Source organism: Pelophylax lessonae (genome assembly GCF_965119305.1).
Source record: "Pelophylax lessonae genome assembly, chromosome: 1".
Lineage (NCBI taxonomy): Eukaryota > Metazoa > Chordata > Amphibia > Anura > Ranidae > Pelophylax > Pelophylax lessonae.
Window position 1 is genome coordinate 555,725,369 of NC_138768.1, and position 24,399 is coordinate 555,749,767.

At 45.8% G+C, this 24,399-nt stretch overlaps 1 protein-coding gene across 2 annotated transcripts in view; it reads right to left on the reverse strand.

Moving 5' to 3' along the window:
- Positions 1-2,769: 2,769 nt before the first annotated feature.
- The window catches only part of MYO1F (myosin IF), a 168,703-nt gene continuing 147,073 nt past the window's right edge, over positions 2,770-24,399 (reverse strand). For both annotated transcript variants that reach the window (XM_082263563.1, XM_082263562.1), the window contains exons 27-28: positions 22,074-22,243; positions 2,770-2,894 (exon numbers count right to left, since the gene is read on the reverse strand). In XM_082263563.1, coding sequence (XP_082119689.1) covers positions 2,818-2,894; positions 22,074-22,243 — 247 coding nt within the window. In that variant the 3' untranslated portion in view covers positions 2,770-2,817. The remainder of the gene's footprint in view (positions 2,895-22,073; positions 22,244-24,399) is intronic.

Consider the following 24,399-nt stretch of genomic DNA (forward strand, 5'->3'; position numbering starts at 1 on the left):
TTCTGCACTACAGTGGGCTGTTTCTGACGTCACTCAGCTGGTCCAGGCTTGGGAAAGGTCGCGACTCGCGATCCATCCAGATGCCTGGACCGCCAGCTGGTTCAGCCTCTCAGCGAGCCACTGAAAGGCTGAGCCAGCTGCTCCTGCCCTCCCCACAGCCGAGCGCTCCAGTGAGCACTGAAGGGGCAAAGCAGAAAGCCTGTGACTAAAGCCTTGTACACACGCAACGAATTTCCACCGACCGGTCGTTCATCTTTTGTCCAGAGTGGTGTCTGTTGGTTGGAATGTGCTCTAGACTGCACACGAATTTTCCCGCATGACAGAATTCTACTTCAGAAGTGATGTCATGTGTTGGATTGCTTTCTTTGTGTTTTTTCATCTCTGAGCATGCCTAGTCTTGCTCATAAGATTTTTCCCCATCGAAATCTGTACTGACTGCACGAAAATCGGACGTGTTTTGACGGTCGACAAAAATTTTATAGCCTGCACACCAGGATATTTTCGGCCGAAAAGTCGGAGTCGGTTGTCGAGAGCACCATACTAACAAGCCGAAAATCGACAGATCGGTCGTCGGACGAAAATTCCTGGCCGAATTTCAACTCGTGTGTACGGGCCTTAACAGTCAGCAGCTCTCTGCAGTCTGAAGACCGAAAGCTGAGCGATCAGCAGTTTTTGATCTCTCAGTCCTTGCTGTGTAGCCAGCAGGGGACAGATGCAGCTTAAAAGCGATGCTGCATTCAGCTAGATAAGTATGGTTTTGTTTTTTTCACGAATCCCATACTTCTCTTTTTAAAGCAGAGTTCCACCCAAAAGTGGAACTTCCGCTTTAGGGAGTCCTGACCCCCCGACATGCCACATTTGGCATGTCATTTTTTTTGGGGGGGGGGGGAGCGGGTACCTAGTTTTGACAGGTACCCGCTCCCACTTCCGCTCGGAGCGCCGCGGCGCCCTGAGAGGAAGTTCTCCTCTCCCCCTCCCTCCCTGCAATCTTCTGGGACACGTCAGAGGTCCCAGAAGATTGCCGGCCAATCACGGCGCGCAGCGCGACTCGCGCATGCGCAGTGGGTACCTGGCTGTGAAGCCGCATACTGTAACAGCCGGGTGCCCACAGCAGTGATGCCGGCGCCGAGGGAGAGGATCGAGGCTTCGGGCGGCCGCATCGCTGGACCGTTGGACAGGTGAGTAAATGGCTGGAACTCCGCTTTAAGTTTTGCATTAAAGGATATCTAATTCCAAGAACACAAATGAAGAATAATGCAGATTATCAGTCCTTAGATGCAGTGGTTGCATTAGTTTTATTTTTGCAGGCCAAAATACATTTTCTGCACATACAGAAAGATATCTGTTGACCTTGCAAGAATTCCATTATCTTTTTAACTACCTGGGTCCTGAACCTATATCACAAACAATGTTATTCATTTTCCAGCTATTGTCTGTGAAGTAGAAAACACCTCCCACCTATGTAATGAAGAGGAAATATATGCAATCCAAATAAGGCAGTAGCTTAGGGTGACAACACTGCTCCTCCATAGATACAGTACACCGATTGAATGTTGTCACCTTAGGACAGAAAGTGTATTATCAACCTGATCGCTATTTCCATATCAATGAATACAAGGCTTCCTCTGATTGGTTGAGGTGGAAAGGCATGCAGATGGGATCACAATCTCCAACTTGGGCCAATCAAAGAAAGCCTTGTATTCTCTAAAAAAAATTACAAGGTTTTTCTTGAATGGCAGAAAAGCATTAAGCCCGACTCCCTTTATCTCCAGCAGCAGGTGGGAAGTCACTCGTTCTGTTGCTGGAGCACAGCACTGCTTGTTGCATGTTGGGAATGCTACTACAGTCCATTACAGCAATCAGCAAACTCCTTTTCCACATGTTCTGTGTATGGAAATAGTTTGTTTGGATCAGCTTGGCCCAAGCCAACTATTTAAAGTGACCTAAACATGGAATTCTACTTTACCTGTTTACAATAGAAGAAATGGGAGATGGAGGGTATATATACCTTTGATCTTAGCAGTGACAAAAAAAACAGTTAAAAAATTCCAATATTTATGATTAATGGTGTAGTCTGGAAGAGAAAGAGGCAGCACTATGAGCCAATCAGGCTCTACAGCATTGTAAAGCGCAATCCAGCGCCAGTAGCTTGCTGACAGGAGAAGAGAGCAAAAGTGATGACATCCTCTTTAGGGCTCTGCTGCTTTTTCATAATCTGATCGGAAGGCTGGGGTGAGCAACTGACTAAACTGTATAACTTACTGTAGTAACTAGTCTGTTTATACAGTGTGACACAGGTGTATTGTTCAACTGGAGTGTCACCAAATCTGTCCCCACAAATTTCATATCTTTTAGCAAGTAAAAGGGTTCTAATTTTGTATTTCAGCTCTGTAGCAATTTAGTTTTATGCATTGGGTTCAGCTTAAACCTTTAGGAAAAACACAGTGGTAATTTTTTTTTTGTTTTATCAGGTTGTTGGCAATACATACAGTATATTTCAGAGAAAAATGAAAATCCTTTAGAAAAAATAAAAAATGATGCATTTGACGCGACAAAACGTTATGTTTATGGATAATGTACATAGAGACAAAAACCCCAGAGAAATTTTAATTTACATGGTTTTCAATAAAGGCAAAGTTAAAATGTTCTTGAACAGAAAATGTAAACCCCCTGGCCAATGCTTCAGTGATAGCATTACACAATGTATTTGATAAGTAAAAACTATTTTGTTAGGAAGCTTTCTTTTTGGGAAGTCTTTTTCTCAATACATTGAATCTTCTTCATGCTCGTGCGTATTGGAAAGGATTATATATAGTATCATATTTTCTGAACGTAATTTCCTGGAAAAAGTCCTTCCCTTCCATTAAATCTTCCTTTCCACCAACCAGAAACATCTGAAAATACAGCAATGAATCAAATTAAAATGTGATAAAATACATAGTGAATTCAAACATGTACGTTTGTGGTTTGTGAATAGCAATGTAACATATAAACACATTTATCTGGGTAATCCCCAGCCTCCTTCTTGGTTCTCTGCTTGCCTGTCTTTGATGCACCAGGGTGTCAGCTGTGTAGCCAGCTTGACAAATCATATCAAGCAACCAAGATCTTGGTGGATTGGGGACAGGTGAGTATAAGATTGGGAGTGGGTCTAGGGGAGGCAGGGTTACCCAAAAGCAACTACATGAAAATGTAGTTACACTTTAAGCGACCAACAAAGATAATATATATATATATATATATACATACATACATACATACATACATACAGTATCTCTCAAAAGTGAGTACACCCCTCACATTTTTATAAATATTTTATTATATCTTTTCATGTGACAACACTGAAGAAATGACACTTTGCTACAATGTAATGTAGTGAGTATACAGCTTGTATAACAGTGTAAATTTGCTGTCGTCTCAAAATAACTCAACACACAGCCATTAGAGAAGAAGAATTGCCAATACCCTGAAACTGAGCTGCCGGCATTGCAGCAGAGGTTGAAGGGGTGGGGGTCGGCCTGTCGGTGCTCAAACCATACGCCACACACTGCATCAAATTGGTCTGCATGGAAGCCTCTTCTAAATATAATGCACAAGAAAGCCTGCAAACAGTTTGCTGAAGACATGCAGACTAAGGACATTGATTACTGGAACCATGTCCTGTGGTCTGATGAGACCAAGATAAACTTATTTGGTTCAAATGGTGTCAAGCGTGTGTGGCAGCAACCAGGTATGGAGTACAAAGATAAGTGTGTCTTGCCTACAGTCAAGCATGGTGGTGGGAGTGTCATGGGCTGAGGCTGCATGAGCGTTGCAGGCACTTGGGAGCTATAGTTCATTGAGGGAACCATGAATGCCAACATGTACTGTGACATACTGTAGCAGAGCATGATCCCCTCCCTTCGGAGAGTGGGCCGCAGGGCAGTATTCCAACATAATGACCACAAAAACACCTCCAAGATGACCACTGCCTTGCTAAAGAAGCTGAGGGAAAGGGTGAGCAACTGGCCAAGCAAGTCTCCAGACCTATACCCTATTGAGTATCTGTGGGGCATGCTCAAAAATAAGTTGGAGGAGCGCAAGGTCTCTAACATCCACCAGCTCCATGATGAAGGAGTGGAAGAGGACTCCAGTGGCAACCTGTGAATCTCTGGTGAAATCCATGTCCTAGAGGGTTAAGGTAGTGCTGGAAAAAAATGGTGGCCACACAAAATATTGACACTTTGAGCTCAATTTGGTCATTTTCACTTAGGGGTGTACTCACTTTTGTTGCCACCGGTTTAGACATTAATGGCTGTGTGTTGAGTTATTTTGAGGTAAAAAGCAACATTTTAAAAAGCTCTTTCTCATGTCGATATTTTGAGATGTTCTCATCCTTTTTTGGGTGGGTTGTTAGTTACCGTACGGGTTGCGCTAGTTTACCACATTATTTGGACAATTTTCTTTTTAACAGTAAGACTAGTTCCTGTATCTCTTTACAGAATTTCAAATTGTTTGTTGTGATTTTGGAATTCCATTGGCGCAAGAAAAATCTATTTATCCAACATCTTGTTTGGACTTTCTAGGTATCACTGTTGATACTGAGGCAGAGGGGTTTCGTTTGCCTCAAGTGAAGGTTTACCGGCTATATACTTTGTTTGACTTCATTTTATCTAACAACTTTTCACTTTGAAAACACTCCAAACATTGAGCTTGTTGGCATTCGCTTCTCGCGTTATCCCGATGAGAATAATTTTTTCTAAGGGTTTGTATCGCTCCGTTCCTGGCATTTCTTCTCCTTTTCACCTTGTTTGAATCTCTTTATCTTTACGTGAGGATTTACTTTGTTTTATCTTCTTTTAATGGTTGCTTATTATGGTTGAAGACTTTTTGCTTTTCGTCCACCCTTAACTTTTTAACTGATGCTTCTGGTGCTTTTGGCTGTGGTGCATTTTGACAGGGACACAGGGTCGGCAGGGTTGTGGCTTGCATCTTGGAAAGAAAAGGGTTTTACAAGCAACATTGTTGCGCTTGAAATATTTCCAATTTTGATATCTCTTGAGCTGTGGGGTTCTTATTTTCGTGATCAAAATATTTTACTACATTCAGATAATATGGGTGTGGTTTTTGTTATAAACTGTCTGTCATCTAAATCCTGCACCTTATAATATATATGAGCCTGGAGTGTGGGACAGATTTTATTGTTAATGGTGTTAACTCGAGCTGTAACGGCTGGGATAAATTGTTATTTTCTGGTATAAGCTGCTATTTATTTTAAATGTTTTAATAAATATTATTGATGTATGTTACATACAATTTTGGATTACTATTTTATTGCCAATAATAAAGGGCCGCAGCCAGTTTTATCCAATTATTGGTGTTTGTGTTTTTTTATTATTTTTTATTTAAATATTAATCGATAAGTGCTACCACACTACCACTACCAGAAAGTCGCCCCGTGACTTGAAGAGACTTGTTTAGAGACTTGGAAGAGACTTGTGCACTACTTTGAAGAGACAGGCGACTTTGTCTGTGGGGAATGCCTGGCTAATCTCTTTCTTCTTCATGGAAAGTCTGATAACAAGTCGTGTCAATTAAGATAAGGAGGCAACTCCCATTGAAGTATATGGGACAGTCGGATCACAGGTCGCCTCAAAGTAGTACAGGACCCTTTTCTGAAGTCGGAGCGACTTCAGTAGTGCCAATTAAGACAGCACTGATTGATTAACATTGCTTTTGTTATGTCAAGCTACCTGGGGCAACACAAGTTGCCTCACAAGTCGCGCTTGTGTGAATGGGCTCTAATTGTTTTTGTTATAAGGTCTGTCTACAGTCCCATGAAATTTACTGAAACGACACCCAAAATTTACTGGCACAGGCAAGTTTTTACTGGCATTTCCAAAACTTACCAAATTACAGTTTTAAGTGGAAACTTCAGTATTTAGGCTACAAACAAGTGCAATATGCAATTAGCAATGTGAGTTAAGGTTAAGGAAAAAAAACATATTTCCTATTTTATTTTTGATATAGTAAGTAAATAGCTCAGGGACAGGAATCAGGAGGGCAAGAAATTAGAATGGGCAGGCACACAAACATGAAATTGACTCTCACGGTGACACTGACAGCAGTGTGCCCAACACAGATGACGATGACACCTCACTGACACAACACGTCCCCACCTGAGTCACAGTGACACTCTCTCTCCATGCCAGCTGGCCCCCTCAGTCCACTCCAGTCCAAACACCACTGACAGTTCCGCTCCCGGCTTGCCTTGTTCCAGTCCTGCAGACCCGCATACGAGGCTCCGGCCACATGGCTCGGCTCCCTTGCACCAGGACTTCAAATTACACACTCAGGCACTGCCTTCGCCCCCTGAACACACTGTAGCAGACGCTCGGATGATCTCTGGCCGGCTCTGGACCAAAACTGCGCATGTGCAATTCTGAGCCGAGCAATATTTTTTACAGGAAACCTTTTCCTGTCACTGGCATTTACTGGCAGGAGAAAAGTGCCTGTTTTTTTTTTACTGGCTGCCAGTAAAAATACTGACAGTTGGCAACACTGATTAGCACTGTTATCTGGGTTTATTAGGACACCATATATACTCTCAAGGTCCTTGCACTGTGTTTTGTGTGTTACCTTCTGACTTCATCTACCCTCAAGTGGATTTTTACAGCAGCAGAACTATTGGGACTACTTCAGTCACTACTGGCCAATAAGGTTTATTTCCTTAGTATATTGTTTGTGTTTTATGCAGGATGTATTGCATCAGTTGCCTAGGCAAGAAACCAGGAAGTAACTAAAGAAATGTAAAAAAAAAAAAAAAAAGTTTGAAACAGTGTGGCAGAGCTTTGCCACACAGGAACGTTTTGGGACCTGGAGTCTTGAGATTTCAAAGTGATCTGGGTGGCATGAAATCTCCAATCCTAGATCCAGGTATTTAGAACGGCCAGCGTACTGATTGGTCAGGTGTGTGCTGGGGTATTACTAATAACCTGACCGTGGTTCTGAGCTCCACCCCGGCAGACTGGTCTGGTCTGGGCCAGGAGTTAGGAGGGCTCCACATCGGAGCCAGTGCAGCAAGAGGCTGCTAGCTGTGTTGGTCGGAGGAGACAGACAAGAGCCTAGAGTTTAAGGCCAGAGCAGCAGTGCTGCAAGTGAGAATCAAAAGGGCTGAATGTCATTTATGTTGATGGAAAAAGGAATGCTGAAAACCCCTGCGAGGGAAACTCATGTTTTGTGTTTACTGAACTTTCTTTTAATAAAAATGGGCAAACAAAGCCCTTAAAAAGAAGAAACAGCGAGTGGAGGTGTCCTCTAAAGCTCTACATTTGATGCTATTTCTCACAACAAGTAAATTTATTTACTAATGCTAGCAGCATGAGAATTAAAAATAATCAATGTTGTTTTCCCTGCTGACCGCAGCCGTAGGTAGCGGGGAAAATGATCCGGGCCGTCCATGTCCCAGGCAGTAAGTCAAGTGAGGGCATCATACGTTGCTTCCTCCCAACAGCCTTAACCACTTGACGACCGCCCGCCGCAGATTTACTACGGCAGGCAGCCGCTTCTGGGAAAAGCGACGTATCTCTACGTCGCTCGTCAGCCGGGGAGCCAGTGCATGTGTCAGGTGGCTCAGATTGCCGCCTGACACAGGCGATCTCCCCTAGGCTTACATTTAACCCCTTGATCACAAATAGTATTAACCCCTTCCCTGCCAATCGCTTATTGCGATTTTTTTTTTTACCAAAAATATGTAGCAGAAAACAAATTGGCCTAAAAATGTTAAAAAATATGGATTTTTACATTTTTTTTTTTTTTGGGGGAATGTTATATAGCAGAAAGTTAAAAATATTGTTTTTTTTTTTCAAAATTGTCGCTCTGTTTTATGTTTATAGCGCAAAAAAATAAAAATCGCGCAGGTGATCAACTACCACCAAAAGAAAGCTCTATTTGTGGGGAAAAAAAGACGTAAATTTTATTTGAGTACAGTGTCGTATGACCGCGCAATTGTCCGTTAAAGTAACGCAGTGCTGAATAGCAAAATAGGGCCTGGTCATTAACCACTTGCCGACCGCTCACATTGAGCGTACTGTGGCAAAGTGGTTCATTATCCTCCCCTTGTGGGCTCGCTCCCGCTGTATTCAGTCACCGCCGCTCTTCCCCGATCGTCGGGGATCGAGTGTGGAGATCCGCCCGCTTGTGTAAACAAAGCGGGCGGATCTCCTAAGTGACAGGCAGGGACAGATTGCAGGATTCAGCATAGCTGAACCTGCAATCTGTGCCTGTGTCACACAGTCCCCTCCCCCCACACACGTCAGTCAGCACCAAGCATACATTAACCCCTTGATCACCAATAAAAGTTAACCCCTTCCCTGCCAGTGTCATTTTTGCAGTAACAGTGCATATTTATAGCACTGATTACTGTAGTAATGTCACTGGTACCCCCAAAAGTGTCAGAAATGTCAGTCAAGGGTCCAATCTGTCCGCCGCAATGTCGCAGTCCCGCAAAAAAATCGCAGATTGCTGCCATTACTAGTTAAAAAAAAAAACAATAAAAATGACATAAATTTCCCGTAGTTAGTAGCTGCGATAACTTTTGCGCAAACCAATCAAAATACGCTTATTGCAATTTTTTTTACCAAAAATATGTAGCAGAAAACAAATTGGCCTAAAATGTTAAAAAATTTTGATTTTTACATTTTTTTTGGGGAATTTCATATAAAAAAATGTGAAAAATATTGTTATTTTTTCAAAATTGTCGCTCTTTTTTTGTTTATAGCTCATAAAGTAAAAATCGCACAGCTGATCAAATACCACCAAAAGAAAGCTCTATTTGTGCTATTTTCTATTTGGAAAAAAGGACAAATTTAATTTGGGTACAGCATCGCATGACCGGGGCAATTGTCCGTTAAAGTAACGCAGTGCCGAATCGCAAAATATTGCCTGGTTAGGATTGGGGTAAAATCTTCCGGTCTTAAAGCGGTTAAAAATACACTCATTGAGAATTTTTTTGTCAAAGACATGTAGCTAAATACATTTTGGCCTAAATATATGACAAAAATTTAATATATCGGATATTTTTTAACTGTCAAAGTAGAAAAATATTGTTATTTTTTCAAAATTGTCGCTTTTTTTTAATTAATATCGCAAAAAATGAAAAGCTTGAGTTGATCAAATACCACCAAAAGAAAGCTCTGTTTGTGGAAAAAAAAGGACGTAAATTTCGTTTGCGTACGGTGTTGCATGACTGCGTAATTGTCAGTTAAAGTCGTCCAGTGCCGAATCGCAAAAAGTGGCCTGGACGTAAAGCAGAAAAATCCTCCGGTCCTAAAGTGGTTAAGCAGGAAAATCTTCCGTTCTTAAAGTGGTTAAAGGGCCCATTTTTTCCAATGCTGAAAAAAATGACTTTTTTTTTGTTTATAAGTGTAGATGTGAGATCTGAGGTCTTTTTGACCCCAGATCTCACATTAACTCCTTTATGACCGCCCGCTGCAGATATACTGCGGCAGGCAGCCGATCCTGTGCGAATCACCGTACATGTATGGCGCACGCTCTCGGGAGTCTAGGGGGCGAACGCATGCCACCGGCGGCACGCTCCCGCCACCGTTCATCAGTGGGGAAGCCGGCGCGTATGTCAGGCGGCTCTGTGTGTCATTCCCCGCTGAGAGAGAAGGACGGTCGGCTGTTGTAAACAGCCATCTGTCCTTCTCCCTGGGATGATCATAGAGATCGTGTGATCCTTCTATATAGGATCACATGTCTCTATGGGAATCTTAGAAGCCACGCCCCCCCCCCCCACAGTTCGAATCACTCCCCTAGGGTCACATTTAACCCCTTGATCACCCATAGTGTTAACCCCTTCCCTGCCAATGGCATTATTACAGTAACAGTGCATATTTTTAGCACTGATTACTGTAGTAATGTCACTGGTACCTCCAAAAGTCCGCCGCAATGTCGCAGTCCCACAAAAAATCGCAGCTCGCTGCCATTACTAGTAAAAAAACAATAAAAATTACATAAATCTTCCCCGTAGTTAGTAGACGCGATAACTTTTGTGCAAACCAAACAAAATATGCTTATTGCGATTTTTTTTTTTACCAAAAATATGTAGCAGAAAACAAATTGGACTAAAATGTTAAAAAAATGTTGATTTTTTAATTTTTTTCTTTTGGAATGTCATATAGCAGTATGTGAAAAATATTGTTTTTTTTTTTTTTCAAAATTGTTGCTCTTTTTTTGTTTATAGCGCAAAAAATAAAAATCGCACAGGTGATCAAATACCATCAAAAGAAAGCTCTATTTGTGGAAAAAAAAGGACGTAAATTTCGTTTGGGTACAACATTGCACGACTGCGCAATTGTCTGTTAAAATAACGCAGTGCTGAATCGCAAAATAGGGCCTGGTCAGGAAGGGGGGGTAAAATCTACCGAAGCTGAAGTGGTTAAAGAGGACCTGTCATGCTTATTTCTATTACAAGGGATGTTTACATTACTTGTAATAGGAATAAAAGTGAGGGACAGTGCAAAAATAAAAGGTAAAATAAATATGAAAAAAAAAATTTAAAGCGCACATCTCTCTCTGAGCTTGCGTGCAGATGCGAGCGCATACGCAAGTTGCGCCCACATATGTAAACAGTATTCAAACCACACATGTGAGGTATTGCTGTGATCGTTAGAGCAAGAGTAATAATTCTAGTCCTAGACCTCCTCTGTAACTCTAAATTGGTAACCTGTAGAAATTTTTAAACCAACGCCTATGGTATCGCAAAGTACCAATGTTTGTTGCCATTCCATGAGCGTATGCAATTTTGAAGCATGACATGTTGGGTATCTGTTTACTCGGCATAACATTATCTTTCGCATTATAGAAAAAAATTGGGCTAACTTTACTGTTTCTTGTTTTTTAATTTAAAAAGTGTATTTTTTCCCAAAAAAATTTTGTTTGTAAAACCGCTGCGCAAATACGATGTGGCATTAAGGGTTGCAACGATCTGCATTTTATTCTCTAGGGTCTCTGCTAAAAAAAAAAAAAAAAAAATATATATATATATATATATATATATATATATATATATATATATATATATATATATATAATGTTTGGGGGTTCTAAGTTATTTTCTAGCAAAAAAAATGGAAATTGTATCAAATACTTACCGTAATTTTCCTTTCCTGACGCCAATACATGGCAGCATACACATGATATAGCTCTGCCCCTATATCCACCCACAGGACCTGTTTAAATCTATAAAAGTGTGACTGAGAGCAACCTCCCCATTTTTCGTAAAAAGCATAAAGATCAAGAGGGAGGGTCTGTATGCTGCCATGTATTGGCATTAGGAAAGGAAAATTACGGTAAGTATTTGATACAATTTTCCATTTTCCTGACGCCAACATGGCAGCATACACATGATAAATAATGAGCTTCTGAGAGGGAGGGTTTAATGTTGCAAACTTAGTCTTTATTTTAACATGTAGACATAGATGCCTGAATAGTTCTTCTCCCGAACTCCACCGTAGTGAGAGCTGCTGGATCCACCCTGTAATGTTTCAGGAATGTATGGCGGGAAGCAGAGGCGTCACGAGCCGGGTGCGGGGGGGGCGGGCCGCACCCGGGTGTCCGCCGGGTGGAGGGTGACACCGCTCTCTGCCTCTCTATTCTCTTATTGTGCGGGCCGCCGCCGCCGCCGCCGGGCCGGCATCGCATCGCCGCTGCCTCATACTAGTACAGAGAGAGAGACGTACTGTGTCAGACAGTGAGTGTGTCACTCAGTCTGCTGCCAGCCAGTGCCTGGGCTGGACTTCTTTGCTCCGCCTCCTCTGGGCCGGGCCGCGCGCCCTGAGCCTCCCCTCCCTCCCTCACTCTCTGCCCTCACGTTCAGGCAGAGCGGGCGGGGGCGGAGCCAGTTGCGGTGACGTCAACGCTAGGAGAGGAGGTGAGTGTCATGTGCCGCGGGCGGCCAGGCCGGGTGATGTGAACTTAGTGCAATTTAATAATTGATCTGGTGGCACTGCCTGGTGCAATTAATTGTCAGTCAGTGTCTGTCCCTAATGCACAGGCAGGCTAGCACAGTGACAGACTCTGACTCAGTAACCACTCAGCAAAAAACTCTTCTATCTGCATTGCATGCAGGCTGCAGCCCTACTTTTGGCAATGGTCTCTCCACTCCCCAGAAGTCCAGCCTGGACTTGGCCCACCAAAGACAGATTTTCAGTGGGCTCTGCTGCTCTGCACACAGCTCTCTCCACTCCATCCAGCAATGTAGTCAAGTCCCATGTAGTGGTTGCAGCCTGCAGTCCTTTCTCTTGTCAAGAGCAGTTTCACTTTCACAGAGTACAGCTGCCAATGCAGCCAGTTGCAGTCCTCCTTCATCCCTGGTCTCCCCCAAAATGCTTGTTGCTCCTCCTCTGTTGGAGAAGCTTTCCAGTTCAGCACTGTCTCCACTGCAAAAATAGAGTAACAAACTGCAACAAGGGGGAAACAGAGCAGGCTAAATATATATATATATATATATATATATATATATATATATATATATATATATATATCTACAGTCTATAAAGTAGTCCAAACAAAAAACACATCAACCAGTCTGGCAGGCTCTCAGGGCTCTTTCACACGGTCCGCCTCCGTAGGCGGATCCGTGCTGCTCAGCGAGGATCGATCCGCCGATCCCCGCTGAGCCGGCGGATGACGGCTCCGTCTCCGCTTGCAGTGCGGAGAGGGAGGTGTCACAGCTCCCGCTGCTCTCTATGGTGGATCGGATGAGAGTGGACCGCCTCTCTGCAATCTTCCGATCCGATCCCTGAACGGATGGAAAAATAGGGTTTCCATCCGTCCAGATTTCACGCACAGGATCGGATGTGGATGGCAGCGGGTGTCAGCGGAGGTGTCTCCGCTGACACCTGCTGCCCCATAGAGATGCATGGAGGATCCGATCAGATCCGCCTAAAAAACTGACAGGCGGATCTGATCGGATCGCCCGTGTGAAAGAGCCCTCACTCTCTCAAGAGACAGTGTCAGTCATGTGAAGTAACTGTATTCCATTACATTTAGTGTTATATGGGAGCTATGATTTACGAGTTACATTAGTTAAAAAAAAACACATTATTAAAAGGGGTTGGGGTGACACCATGAGTTACCGCACCGGGTGACACCAACCCTAGTGACGCCACTGGCGGGAAGACCAGCTGGCTGCTCTGCACACTGTCTCCAGAGCCACCCCTGCACGTGCTGCCCAGGATGATGACACTGCTCTGGTCGAGTGAGCCCTTACCAGCTCCGGGGGTTCCTTCCCAACCGCTCTATATGCATTTTGAATGGTTTTGACTATCCATGCTGATATTGTTCTGGCTGAGGCATCCTTCCCCTTAATTTTCCCGGAAGGAATGATGAAAAGCCTCTCAGATTGTCTGAAGGCGGTCGTTGCCTTTAGGATCCTGGGGATGTCCACTTCCTGAAGGTTGGCTTCTGACTCCTCTGGAAATCCCAGGAGTACCCATTCACTATTAAGATGAAATATTGAAGCCACTTTAGGCACGAAGTGATCCAGTGGTCTTAATACCACTCTATCCGGAAAGAACATTGTATACGGGACAGTAGCACCCAGGGCCTGGAGCTCTGACCCTCTCCCACCCGACGTTATGGCAATTAGGAAGGCAGTTTTCAGGGTGATATTCCCTAATGAACAGCCCTGCGTTGGAGCAAACGGGGGTTGTGTCAGGAAATTTAGGACTACCACCAGGTCCCATTGGGGAAACCTATTTCTCTTCGGAGGATGAAGCCTAAGAACTGCTCTCATAAACCGTTCCATCAGCGGATTTGCTGACCATTTTTTTCTGCGTAAAGGCCGAGATGGCCGAAACTTGAACCTTCAGAGAGCTTAGGCTTAACCCTAGATCTAGCTCCATTTGCAGAAAAGAAAGGATCTGCGAAATATTGGGGTCACTTGGTTTGAACTGCCGGTTGGTCGCAAAGCTTGCAAACTTTTCCCATATCCTGGTGTATATGGTATTCGTGGAGCTCTTCCTGGAGCTTTGCAGTGTACATACAGTGGCGTCACTAGGGTGGGGCCAGAGGGGGCCATGGCCCCACCAAAATTAGTCTGTGCCCCACCATGTGCCCCCCCAATTAATTATGAGCAAATACACTGATCCTCTTCCCCTCCCTCAGCCTTTGCAGTGATGTCCAGGGCTCGGTGCTTAGTTTCAGCCTCGGCTGTGCGGGCACTCTGCGGGTTCAGATCGCCCTCCCGCCGGGACAACACTGTCAACATCCCTCTGCTGTAAACATACTGCATCCCCAGCCTCCCTTTAGCCATGTGTCTTCAGATAACTGTGCAGCCCCAGCAGTAGTTGGAAGAGGAGGGGAGGAGAGCCGGGACAAAACCTCCCTTCTCCTTCCCCCGGGTAATCTGAAATGTCTGTCTGCTGTTTCTCCTCGGCTCTGTTCCCCTCCCCATGAGGCCGCCTGCACCTGTAGTGGAGCCTGTAGAACAGGCAGAATGTCCCGTCTGGTGCTGCAGCCCAGAAGAAGAAGGCAAACCATGTGTGCAGGGTCTGAGAACACCGGGAACCATGACACCAGGGGTGGCTGGAGATCACAGGAGCATTGGGAGAGTGACTTTTACCTGACCTCCTGGCCAGCAAAGGACACCAAAGAACAGCTGCATGGCGCTGGTGAGGACTCCGTGTTCTAAACAATACTGCCCACAGCCTGCCCACTGCTGAAGAGAGGAGAGCCCAGATGAGATGGACGATGAAGCCAAGAAGAGGTAAGGATCAGGATGCATCCAATTTACATCAAGCTGTCTGTGTGGGGGATGGGAGGGGAGGAAGGGAGTGTGAGTAGGGAAGGAAGTAGGAATCAGCTAGGTCAGTGTATGTGTCAGGTAGGTCAGTGTGTGTGTGTCAGGTAGGTCAGTGTATGTGTCAGGTAGGTCAGTGTCTGTGTCAGGTAGGTCAGTGTATGTGTGTCAGGTAGGTCAGTGTATGTGTGTCAGGTAGGTCAGTGTGTGTGTCAGGTAGGTCAGTGTATGTGTCAGGTAGGTCAGTGTGTGTGTCAGGTAGGTCAGTGTGTGACTCAGGTAGGTCAGTGTGTGTGTGTCAGGTAGGTCAGTGTGTGTGTGTGTGAGGTAGGTCAGTGTGTGTGTGAGGTAGGTCAGTGTGTGTGTGTCAGGTAGGTCAGTGTATGTGTGTCAGGTAGGTCAGTGTGTGTGTCAGGTAGGTCAGTGTGTGTGTATCAGGTAGGTCAGTGTGTGTGTCAGGTAGGTCAGTGTGTGTGTCAGGTAGGTCAATATAAGAGTGGGGTAAGTCAGTGTAGTGGTTTTGGTAGGTCATTGTAGAGGCAGGTAGGTCATATGCGTTACATGGGCAGGGCAAAGGGGGTGGAGTTAAGGGCGTAGCCAGGGGGCGGCAAAATGAGGTTTCGCCTAGGGTGTCAAAAATCCTTGCACCAGCCCTGTGCACAGCGGAGCGGCATTACGTCAGGGAGAGTGCGTGGCACGCATCTGCGCAGTGCGCACCAAGCACCAGCCCGCCCCAGCCTGTCCGAAAGAACGCGTGGGAGTGGCGTGACTGGTGGGCGACTGACCGGATGTACGTGTCAGACTCAGCACAGCAGTCACACTGTCCACACTGGGTGTCTGGCTTGTCGGGACTCAGGGACCGGGACGGAACGCCGGGACGGTCGGGACCAGACAGTGAGGCGGCGGAGGCAAGGCCAAGCAGAGGAGTGGAGGAGTCGCAGACTGAGGAGTGAGGAGCCGAGCCAGGCCAGCAGCCAGCCAGCCAGCCACCAGCAGCAGCAGCAGGACACGAGGAGCAGCCGCAGGGCGGCATCGGCTTAGAGGTGGCACTGGCAGCCTCAGCCTGCCTGGGAGGTGAGTCACTGGAGCAGTGAGACTGAGTGCACTCACTGCCCAGCCATTTGTAATAATGCATCATATCACCCTCACACGCACACCCAACAATTGTCAATGTGGATATGGACAGTGCTTGACATGCCAAGCTGACAGAATTTTACAGCTGAACAATGCTGTAAAATTCTGTCAGCATACTCAGCATGTCAGCCCACATTGTCATTTTCAGGGGTGAGGGTGGTATGAGATGCAAATGTGCAATGGACTCACATTGAGTCCACTGCACATTTGCATCTCATACCACCCTCACCCCTGAAAATGACAATGTGGGCTGACATGCTGACCGAATTTATTGAAGTGCCATCTCTAAAACCGATGTCCCCGGGCCTGCTCCTTGTGTTCTGGCTCGCTGTGTCTGGTTCCATTGCTGCGTACTGCTGCCTCGCCTTACAGGTGACTCCGCTAATGCTGTCCGCATGCTCTGGGCCTTCAAATATATAGACATGAAATATTCGTGACTGATGCCCATTGTCAGGAATATTTCATGTTTATGTCTTTATTTGGCCAATTTTTCACAAATGTTTCATGTTTTATGCTATTGAAGGCCCAGAGTGTGTGGACAACATAAGTGGAGTCACCGGTAAGGCGAGGCAGCAGCACGCAGCAGAGGAGCCAGACACAGCCTGCACACAAGGAGCAGGCCCGGGGACATCGGTTTTAGAGGTGGCAGGTAAGTGGAGCAGTGAGTCCACTGCACATTTCCTTTCTCGTACCGCCCTCACAACCCTGAAAATGACAATGTGGACTGATCCGCTGACAGAACTTTACAGTTGAACATGGCAAACATGTATAATACATGTCAGTAAGTTTGCTATGTCCAGCTGTAAAATTCTGTCAGCGTGTCAGTCCACATTGTCATTTAATGTTTATGCTTTTAATATCCATTGTCAGGAATGCTTATCTCCGGGGAATTCACAGGGGCTGGGATAGTGTCAGTAAAGGGGGGGGATGTGGGGCAATAGATGGTGGGGTGGGGGTCTGTCAGTGAGGGGTAGGGCAGTAGTTGGTGGGGTGGGGGGGTCTGTCAGTGAGGGGTGGAGCAGTAGTTGGTGGGGTGGGGGGGTCTGTCAGTGAGTGATGGGTCAGTAGTTGGTGGGGGTCTGTCAGTGAGGGGTGGGGCAGTAGTTGGTGGCACCAAGTATTTCCCGTGAAACGTTGACGCTCATGTGTATTGTATTTTCAACAAATAAAACAAACGTGAATTTGTAACAAGGCCTCTGGAGTGCATTCTATTATAGATAGATAGAGTGTATATATATATATATATATATATTGCGTTTTTATAGTTGGCCCCCCTACTTTTGTCCCTGTCCCCCCATGTGCCCCCCTAAATATGAAAGCTGGAGACGCCACTGTGTACATATGACCTCTGGTGAACATCCTAGGTCTTGTAACCCTTGCCTTTCAACCTCCAGGCCGCTAGGGCCAGCCGAGATGGATTCAGATGTAGGATGTCTCCTTGCACCAGGAGAAGCGGGGTTTCTGGCAGCATGATCGGAGGACACGTGCTCAGATCCATTGCCAGAGAAAACCATGGCCTGCGTGGCCAGTATGGAAGTATCGCAATGACTACCAGATTCTCTGCTAGTAGCCTCCTCAGAAACCTCAGTATTAGTGAGACTGGAGGAAAGGCGTAGGCCAGTTGTGCCCTCCACACATGTGTCAAGGCGTCGGTCCCCTCCGCCATTGGGTGAGGGTAGCGCGAGAGGAAGCGGGTTGCCTTTTGGTTGGTTGAGGAAGCAAAGAGATCCAGTTGCGGGAGCCCCCACTGGAGGACGATCTGCCCGAACACTTCCGGGTGAAGAGCCCATTCGTTCGGGTTCCTGAACTGCCTCGAGAGAAGGTCCGCTTCCATGTTTTGCCTGCCTGGCAGATATATTGCCCTTAGATCTGCCAGGTGTTGTTGTGCCAATGTCATTATTGGTTCTACCTCTGCTAGGAGAGAACGACTGTGTGTTCCTCCTTGCCTTTGTATATATGCCACTGCTGCTGTATTGTCCATGCGTATTAGGACTGGACGCCCACGTATGTAGGGTAGTAGGGTGGTTAGTACCATAAAGGCTGCCCGGAAGTCCAGGACGTTGGAGACGAGGCCCTGTGTCGGGAATTCCCATCTGCCCTGAGTCTTGTGTATTTCGCAGGTGGCTCCCCACCCTGCTGCGCTTGCGTCCGTAGTGACCGTGATCTAGTCTTGTGGACCCAACGGCCGGTGTCTCAATAAAGTGTCTTGGCGTGTCCACCACTAAAGACTTTGGCTCATTTGGAAGCTGACCCTGATGGGTTGAGCTAGCCGCAGTTTTCTCCAGCTGGAAGATTCTGAGTCTCCAATGTGCCCATGGAAGCATCGGAATACAGGACGCCATGGCCCCTAACAGGCTCATACATTGGGCTGCTGACATCACCGATGTTGCTAGGGCCTGCTGTATCTTTTCCCTTATCTTGGGGATTTTTAGTAAAGGTAAAAGAGACTGTGGCCTCTGGGGTATTGAATTGGGCTCCCAGGTAGACCATATTCCGCGTAGGTTCCAGCTGGCTTTTCTGTAGGTTTACTATCCAGCCGAATGTACTTAGGGTGGCCAAAAGTAAGTCTCTTTGCGGTTTTAAGAGGTCTAAATTTTGGGCTATAAGAATAATATCGTCCAAAAAATGGTGGACCCTGAGCCCTTTCTCTCTGAGGGGGGCCAAGACTGCAATTAGTACCTTGGTAAAGGTTCGCGGGGATGTTGACAGGGGGAGGCAGACAGATTGGAAGTGGTCTTCCCCTAACGCGAACCTGAGAAACTTTTGATATGCTTTGTGTATTGGGACGTGCAGATATGCATCCTGTAGATCCACTGAGATCATCCAGTCCCCTGGTTGGATTATTTGGATTATTGTGTTGAGAGACTCCATTTTGAACCTCTCCAACCTGATGAACTGGTTCAACCTCTTGAGGTCTATCACTGGCCTGAAACCTCCTGTTTTTTTCTGGACCAGGAACAGAGGCGAGTAGAACCCTGTAAACCTCTGACAGGCAGGAACTGCTACGATCGCCTCCTGATCCAGCAGGATATTGATATACTCCTGGAGTGCTGACATCTTCGAGGGAGACTGTGATGTCTTGGTGGGGGTAAAGGAATACCTGGGGGGGGGGGAGGGGTGCTGCTTGAATGGCCAATAGTGGCCCTGCTGGACTGTGGACTGTACCCACCGGTCCTGACAATGATTCTGCCACATTTGGGCAAATCTGAGCAATCGCGCCCCGACCGTTTCCCTCTGGACTGGTTTGGCGTCAAAAGGGCTTCTGGGAGGCAGGGGGATTTGTAGGGGCCTTGTTTCTTTGAGTTCTCAAGAAGGTGGATTGAGTGCCTCTCCAGTTCCTTCTAGAGTCTCTGTTGTACCGAGAGTTCCCCTATTCCCGGAACCTATTCTGTATCCCTCTGGAGGGTCGTCCCCTCTGTCTTCCGGTTTTTCTGTCTTGAGGCAGAAGACCCGACCTTCCGCCCGTGACTCTGGAGATGGGCGTCTCCAATTTTTGGCCAAATAAGGCTTTCCCATCGAAGGGAAGCTTGCAGCAATTTTACTTCGACGAAGGGTCTGCCGCCCAGGGTTTTAGCCACAGGGCTCTCTTGGCTGTCACCGAGCTGAGCATTGCTCTTGCGGACCACCTAATGATGTCTATGGCCGCTTTCCCCGTGAAGTCCGCGGCAAGTTTTATTTTATTCAGAGCTTTAATAATCTGGTCTTTCGGCAATTGGCTATTGATGGCGCATTCCAAATTCTGCGTCCATACTCTTATGGCGCTTGCCACAGATGTTAATGCCACTGCTGGTTTACAGGCGCTACCTGCTGCAAGGTAGGTTCTTTTTAAGTCAGTGTCGATGCACCTGTCTAGAACATCCCTGAAGGAGGAGGAATCCTCCATTGGGAGGGTCACATTTTTGGCCAGTCTGTCGACTGCCGCGTCCACCACAGGCGGATTGGACAATGACGCCCCGTCCTCTTCTGTGAGGGGGTATAGCTTCTGGAGTCTACTGGAAGAAGCGGATCTTCTTTCTCCCTTCTCCCATTCCTCCTGAAACAGACCTCTTATTTCTGCCATAAGAGGGAAGGTAGCAACTTGCTTTTGCAGCCTGGGGTAGTAAGTCTTCCCCCTCTTTTGGGGGGGTTCCGGGTCCTCCCATTCCAGTGCCGCCTTTACGGCTTATATAAATGGGGAAACCATGGAAAATTCTAAACCGGAGTCCTCTGGGTCCTCCGCCGAGGAGGTTATTTCTTCCCCTTCTTCCCGGATGTTCCGCTGTGTTTCGCTCAACCTGGGGATTCAGCTTGCGGGGTCCGCTGAGCTGGCGCTATCCCTGACGTACCGGGCCTTTTCCTTTCCGAGGAGGCCTGGATGGTAGGATCATGAGCCGGTATGGGAACCGTGACTTTCCCACCTGCCGTTGGCTGCGTAAGGCGCCCCGAAAACTCCGCCAGCGAGTCTTGAACTACCCTTTTCAGCAGGGTTGAGACTTGCTGGCTTTCAAGCTCCTGGTCTCTGGCTAGCTGTCTGAAGCAGAGACTGCACACCAATTTTCCCTCCATTGGGTCGTCTCCGCACAACCAGCATTTGCCTCTCGGGCGCTGCGCCCGCTGTGGCGATGCTGTGTTTTTTCTTTTTTGAGAGCATTTGCGTCCTCGTGCTTGAGGCCTGCCAGGACTCGAGGAGTCACTTTCTGCCCTGGAGAAACTTTGGTGATCCAGAGAGGCTCTGGACCTTGTGTAGCGGGAATGCGAGCGGCTGGGGCTGAAATAGATAAAAAGGCACGCTCGTCAGGGCATAGGGCACTCTTTTTTCCCGCTTCTTCTTACTTACCCGATGTTGGCTCTTACCTGATATGGTGGTGGTCTTGTATGTGTGACGGTAAGATCATGTTGAAAAATGGAATACCGAAAGGTGCAGGGGGGCTGCATAGTCATAGAAAGGAAAGGAAAGGAAGAGGGAAGATTTCTAATAATTTTCTATCTGTATACATGCAAAGATACCTTGTGATATGAAATAAACACCTGTGTTTATTTAAATCTACGCCAATACACTGAACCCCTATATACTTTTAACGACTATCCCCCCCCCCCTCGCAAAGTTTCCTAAAAAAACATATTTTTTAAAAAATATATATATATATATATATATATATATTATACACACACACACACATTTTTTTTTTTTTAAAGTAAAATAATCATATAATACAAAAAACCTCTTTTTAACCTACTACTTTTTTTTTACTTAACTACTTTTTCCCCTCATCCAAGATGACTGCCGAGCACCGAGGACGCACTGCGCATGCGCCGGCGTCTCTCGGGCTTCAGGAAAATGGCCGCGGCAGACACACAAGGCTACCACGCATGTGCCGCCCTTCCGCATCACATGGGGACACCGAGGATTCGGAAGTCAGTCGCTCCGGCGTCCTCCTACCCCTATGCAACGAGCAGTAAGAAAAGGGAGTTATTGCACCCACAATCCACTAAACCACCAGGGAATATTTTATAACAATACATATATCGATATACATATATATATAGGGACTATTGATGCAAACCCCGACCCCCCTAACAGAAAGACACCAAAGGAAAGAAGGAAAGAAACAGGAGATATGCTGCCCCTGCTGCAATAAACAGATCCCACAACATGGGAGCCACGAGAGGGACACCATCTCTACCAAGAGAACTCCTCACCCCAGAAGACCACCAGAAGGGGTTCCCCACCTTGTTGGCGCCATTGGCATGCCTAAGATGCAGGACTTCGACCTGGGAGAGGCTGAACCCAGACGGAACTTCGACGTAGTTGGTAGGTAAGAGCTTTTGTATTGAATATGATGGTCTGTAGGTGTTAATCTTTTGAGGACAAAAAGGAGAATGGGGAGGTTGCTCTCAGTCACACTTTTATAGATTTAAACAGGTCCTGTGGGTGGATATAGGGGCGGAGCTATATCATGTGTATGCTGCCATGTTGGCGTCAGGAAATACTGATTTTAACTTGTAAACAACAAGTGCCAGAAATAGGCCTGGTTCTTAAGTGGTTAAAGAAGGTTCTGTGAATACCTGTGTCTGCACGAGGAATAATGGCTGAATTAAAAAAAAAAATATGATGTTTTCTAATATGCAATCCTACTTTTGTCAGGGGAAAAAAAAACCTCTGTTTGCCACTCACCTTCCAACAAAAGTTCAATAACATCATTAACATTAAAGCTTAGCTCATCAACATCTTGTCCAATGTACTGGTAAATAGCTCTGCAGCGAGGATGAACAGGCCTGACCTGAGGTTTTGGATGGCCTACTCCAGGTGGAGGTCTATTACTGACACTCCTTCTCCTTTGTACCCTGCAATGCAAATAAGGTAATGAAGTAATGTCAACTCCAGAAATGATGTTCTTATTCACAAGGCTGTATTGTAATTTGCTGATAAACACAAAATTAACCTTTTTAAAATAAACCTCCTAGAAATGGTGATATATATTTTCAAATGTAAGTGAATTTTACAGGCATTTCTATACTACCTCTATCCACTTTATTTCTTTTCACACTGGCCTCTTGCTTTCACAATACTGCAGCAATCTTCGGGCACTCTTTTCTCAGATACTGATGCTGCCATATTGAAATCTGAGCTGCAATCTATCCTTAATCAGAGATCAGCCCTCACGTGAGCACTTATATTCAAGGACCTTATCCTGATAATGGTAGAGTGAGTACCTATATCACTCTAACACCAGGTACTCCTTATTCCAGACAAATTGAGGACTATGGAGCTTGTGAGCAGTATACTACCTGCTGTTATGACTGACAATGCACAATATTTGCTTAGGCAAACGTAGGAAAAATCTGCAAGTAGAATTATCAGGCAGAGCATCTAATGGCAAGATACTTAAACCCCCTATCACTACAAGAAGGAAGAGGGACCTGGAGGACATAGAGATCCATAACACAAATGTTAGGGTGGTACAATACAAACTGAACCAACAGACTGGGAAAAAGGAGATAGGTTATAGAGTGACATTTATGCACCATTTAAACAATGCCCTATAGCCCACTTAGGGCTATTTAATGAACATGTTGTTCGTTTAACTGTAAGAATTAAATTGACTGTCTAATTATTCATTATATTACAGATCAAGATCATGCAGTTATTTCTTATCTTGCTTTAAAGTGAATGTAAGGCAGCCCATACATGAGTCCGTTTTTTTTGTTGAATAATGAGTGCCTGCAGGCAACAGTGGGGGTTCCTTGTAAAGTTGGGGCTGCATTTTTGCAAATGGACTTTGAAATTTGGTCAAGATCAATGGTGTCCTCAATGCTGAGAAAAACAGGCAGATATTTATCCATCATGCCATACCATCAGGGAGGCGTGTGATTGATCCCAAATCTATTCTGCAGCAGAACAACCAAAACATACAGCCAATGTCATTAAGAACTATCTTCAGTGTAAAGAAGAACAAGGAAGTGATGGTTTGCACCAACAGAGCCCTGATCTCAACATCAGAGAGTCTGTCTAGGATTACTTGAAGAGGCAGAAGGATTTGAAGCAGCCTACATCCAAAGAAGATCTGTGGTTAGTTCTCCAAGATGTTTGGAACACCCTACCTGCTGAGTTCCTTCAAAAACTATGTACAAGTGTACCCAGAAGAATTGATACTGCTTTGAAGGCAAAGAGTGGTCACACCAAATATTGATTTGATTTTCTCTTCTGTTCATTTACGTTCCATTTTGTTAACCTCCCTGGCGGTATTCCCGAGTGTGGCTTGGGGTTAATATACAGTGCCAAAAGTGGTAACCCCGAGCCACACTCGGGATTACCCCACAATCACACTTACCTTCCGCTATGATCCCCTACCATCCTCCCCCACCATCCTTCCGCTGTCCTCGCTGTGTGATCCGGCTGATGCCTTCCCCTGACTTCCGATTCCCTTCCCTGCGAGCGCCGCGACGCAAAGAGGTTGGAACCGGCGGGAGATTAAAAAAATAAATGAAACAAATGACATGATACAGTGTAATCTGTTAAGATTACAACTTTGTATCAGGCCATTTTACCACAGGTTTTCACCTAGTGGCTTTTCCAGTGCCCTGCCTGTACTTTTGCAGTACTTTGTGCCTGGAAAATTGAGAACGTCCATGGCGTCCAAAAAAGCGTTCTTTTAGCTCAAAAGCCTTTTTAGTCGAACTGGAAAACAGCGACAATGAATCTGAATAATTTGAAGAACTGAGCGATAGTGATTAGTGGGAAAATTCGTCATCAGGTGCTGAAAGTGACGACAGCGATGATTCTGTGACTGAGCTCAGCGATGCAAGAACTTGGTGCTCTATTGACTGCGGTACGGATCAGGTAGCCCCCCCAAGATTCCCTTTTACTTGAGCACCTGGTATGAAAGTTGATGTTGACCATGATAACCCCTTGGCATAACTACAAACATTTCTGACCGATGAGGTTATTGAAAAAATAGTTACCGAGACAAACTTGTACAAAGAGCAACAATTGGCTACGC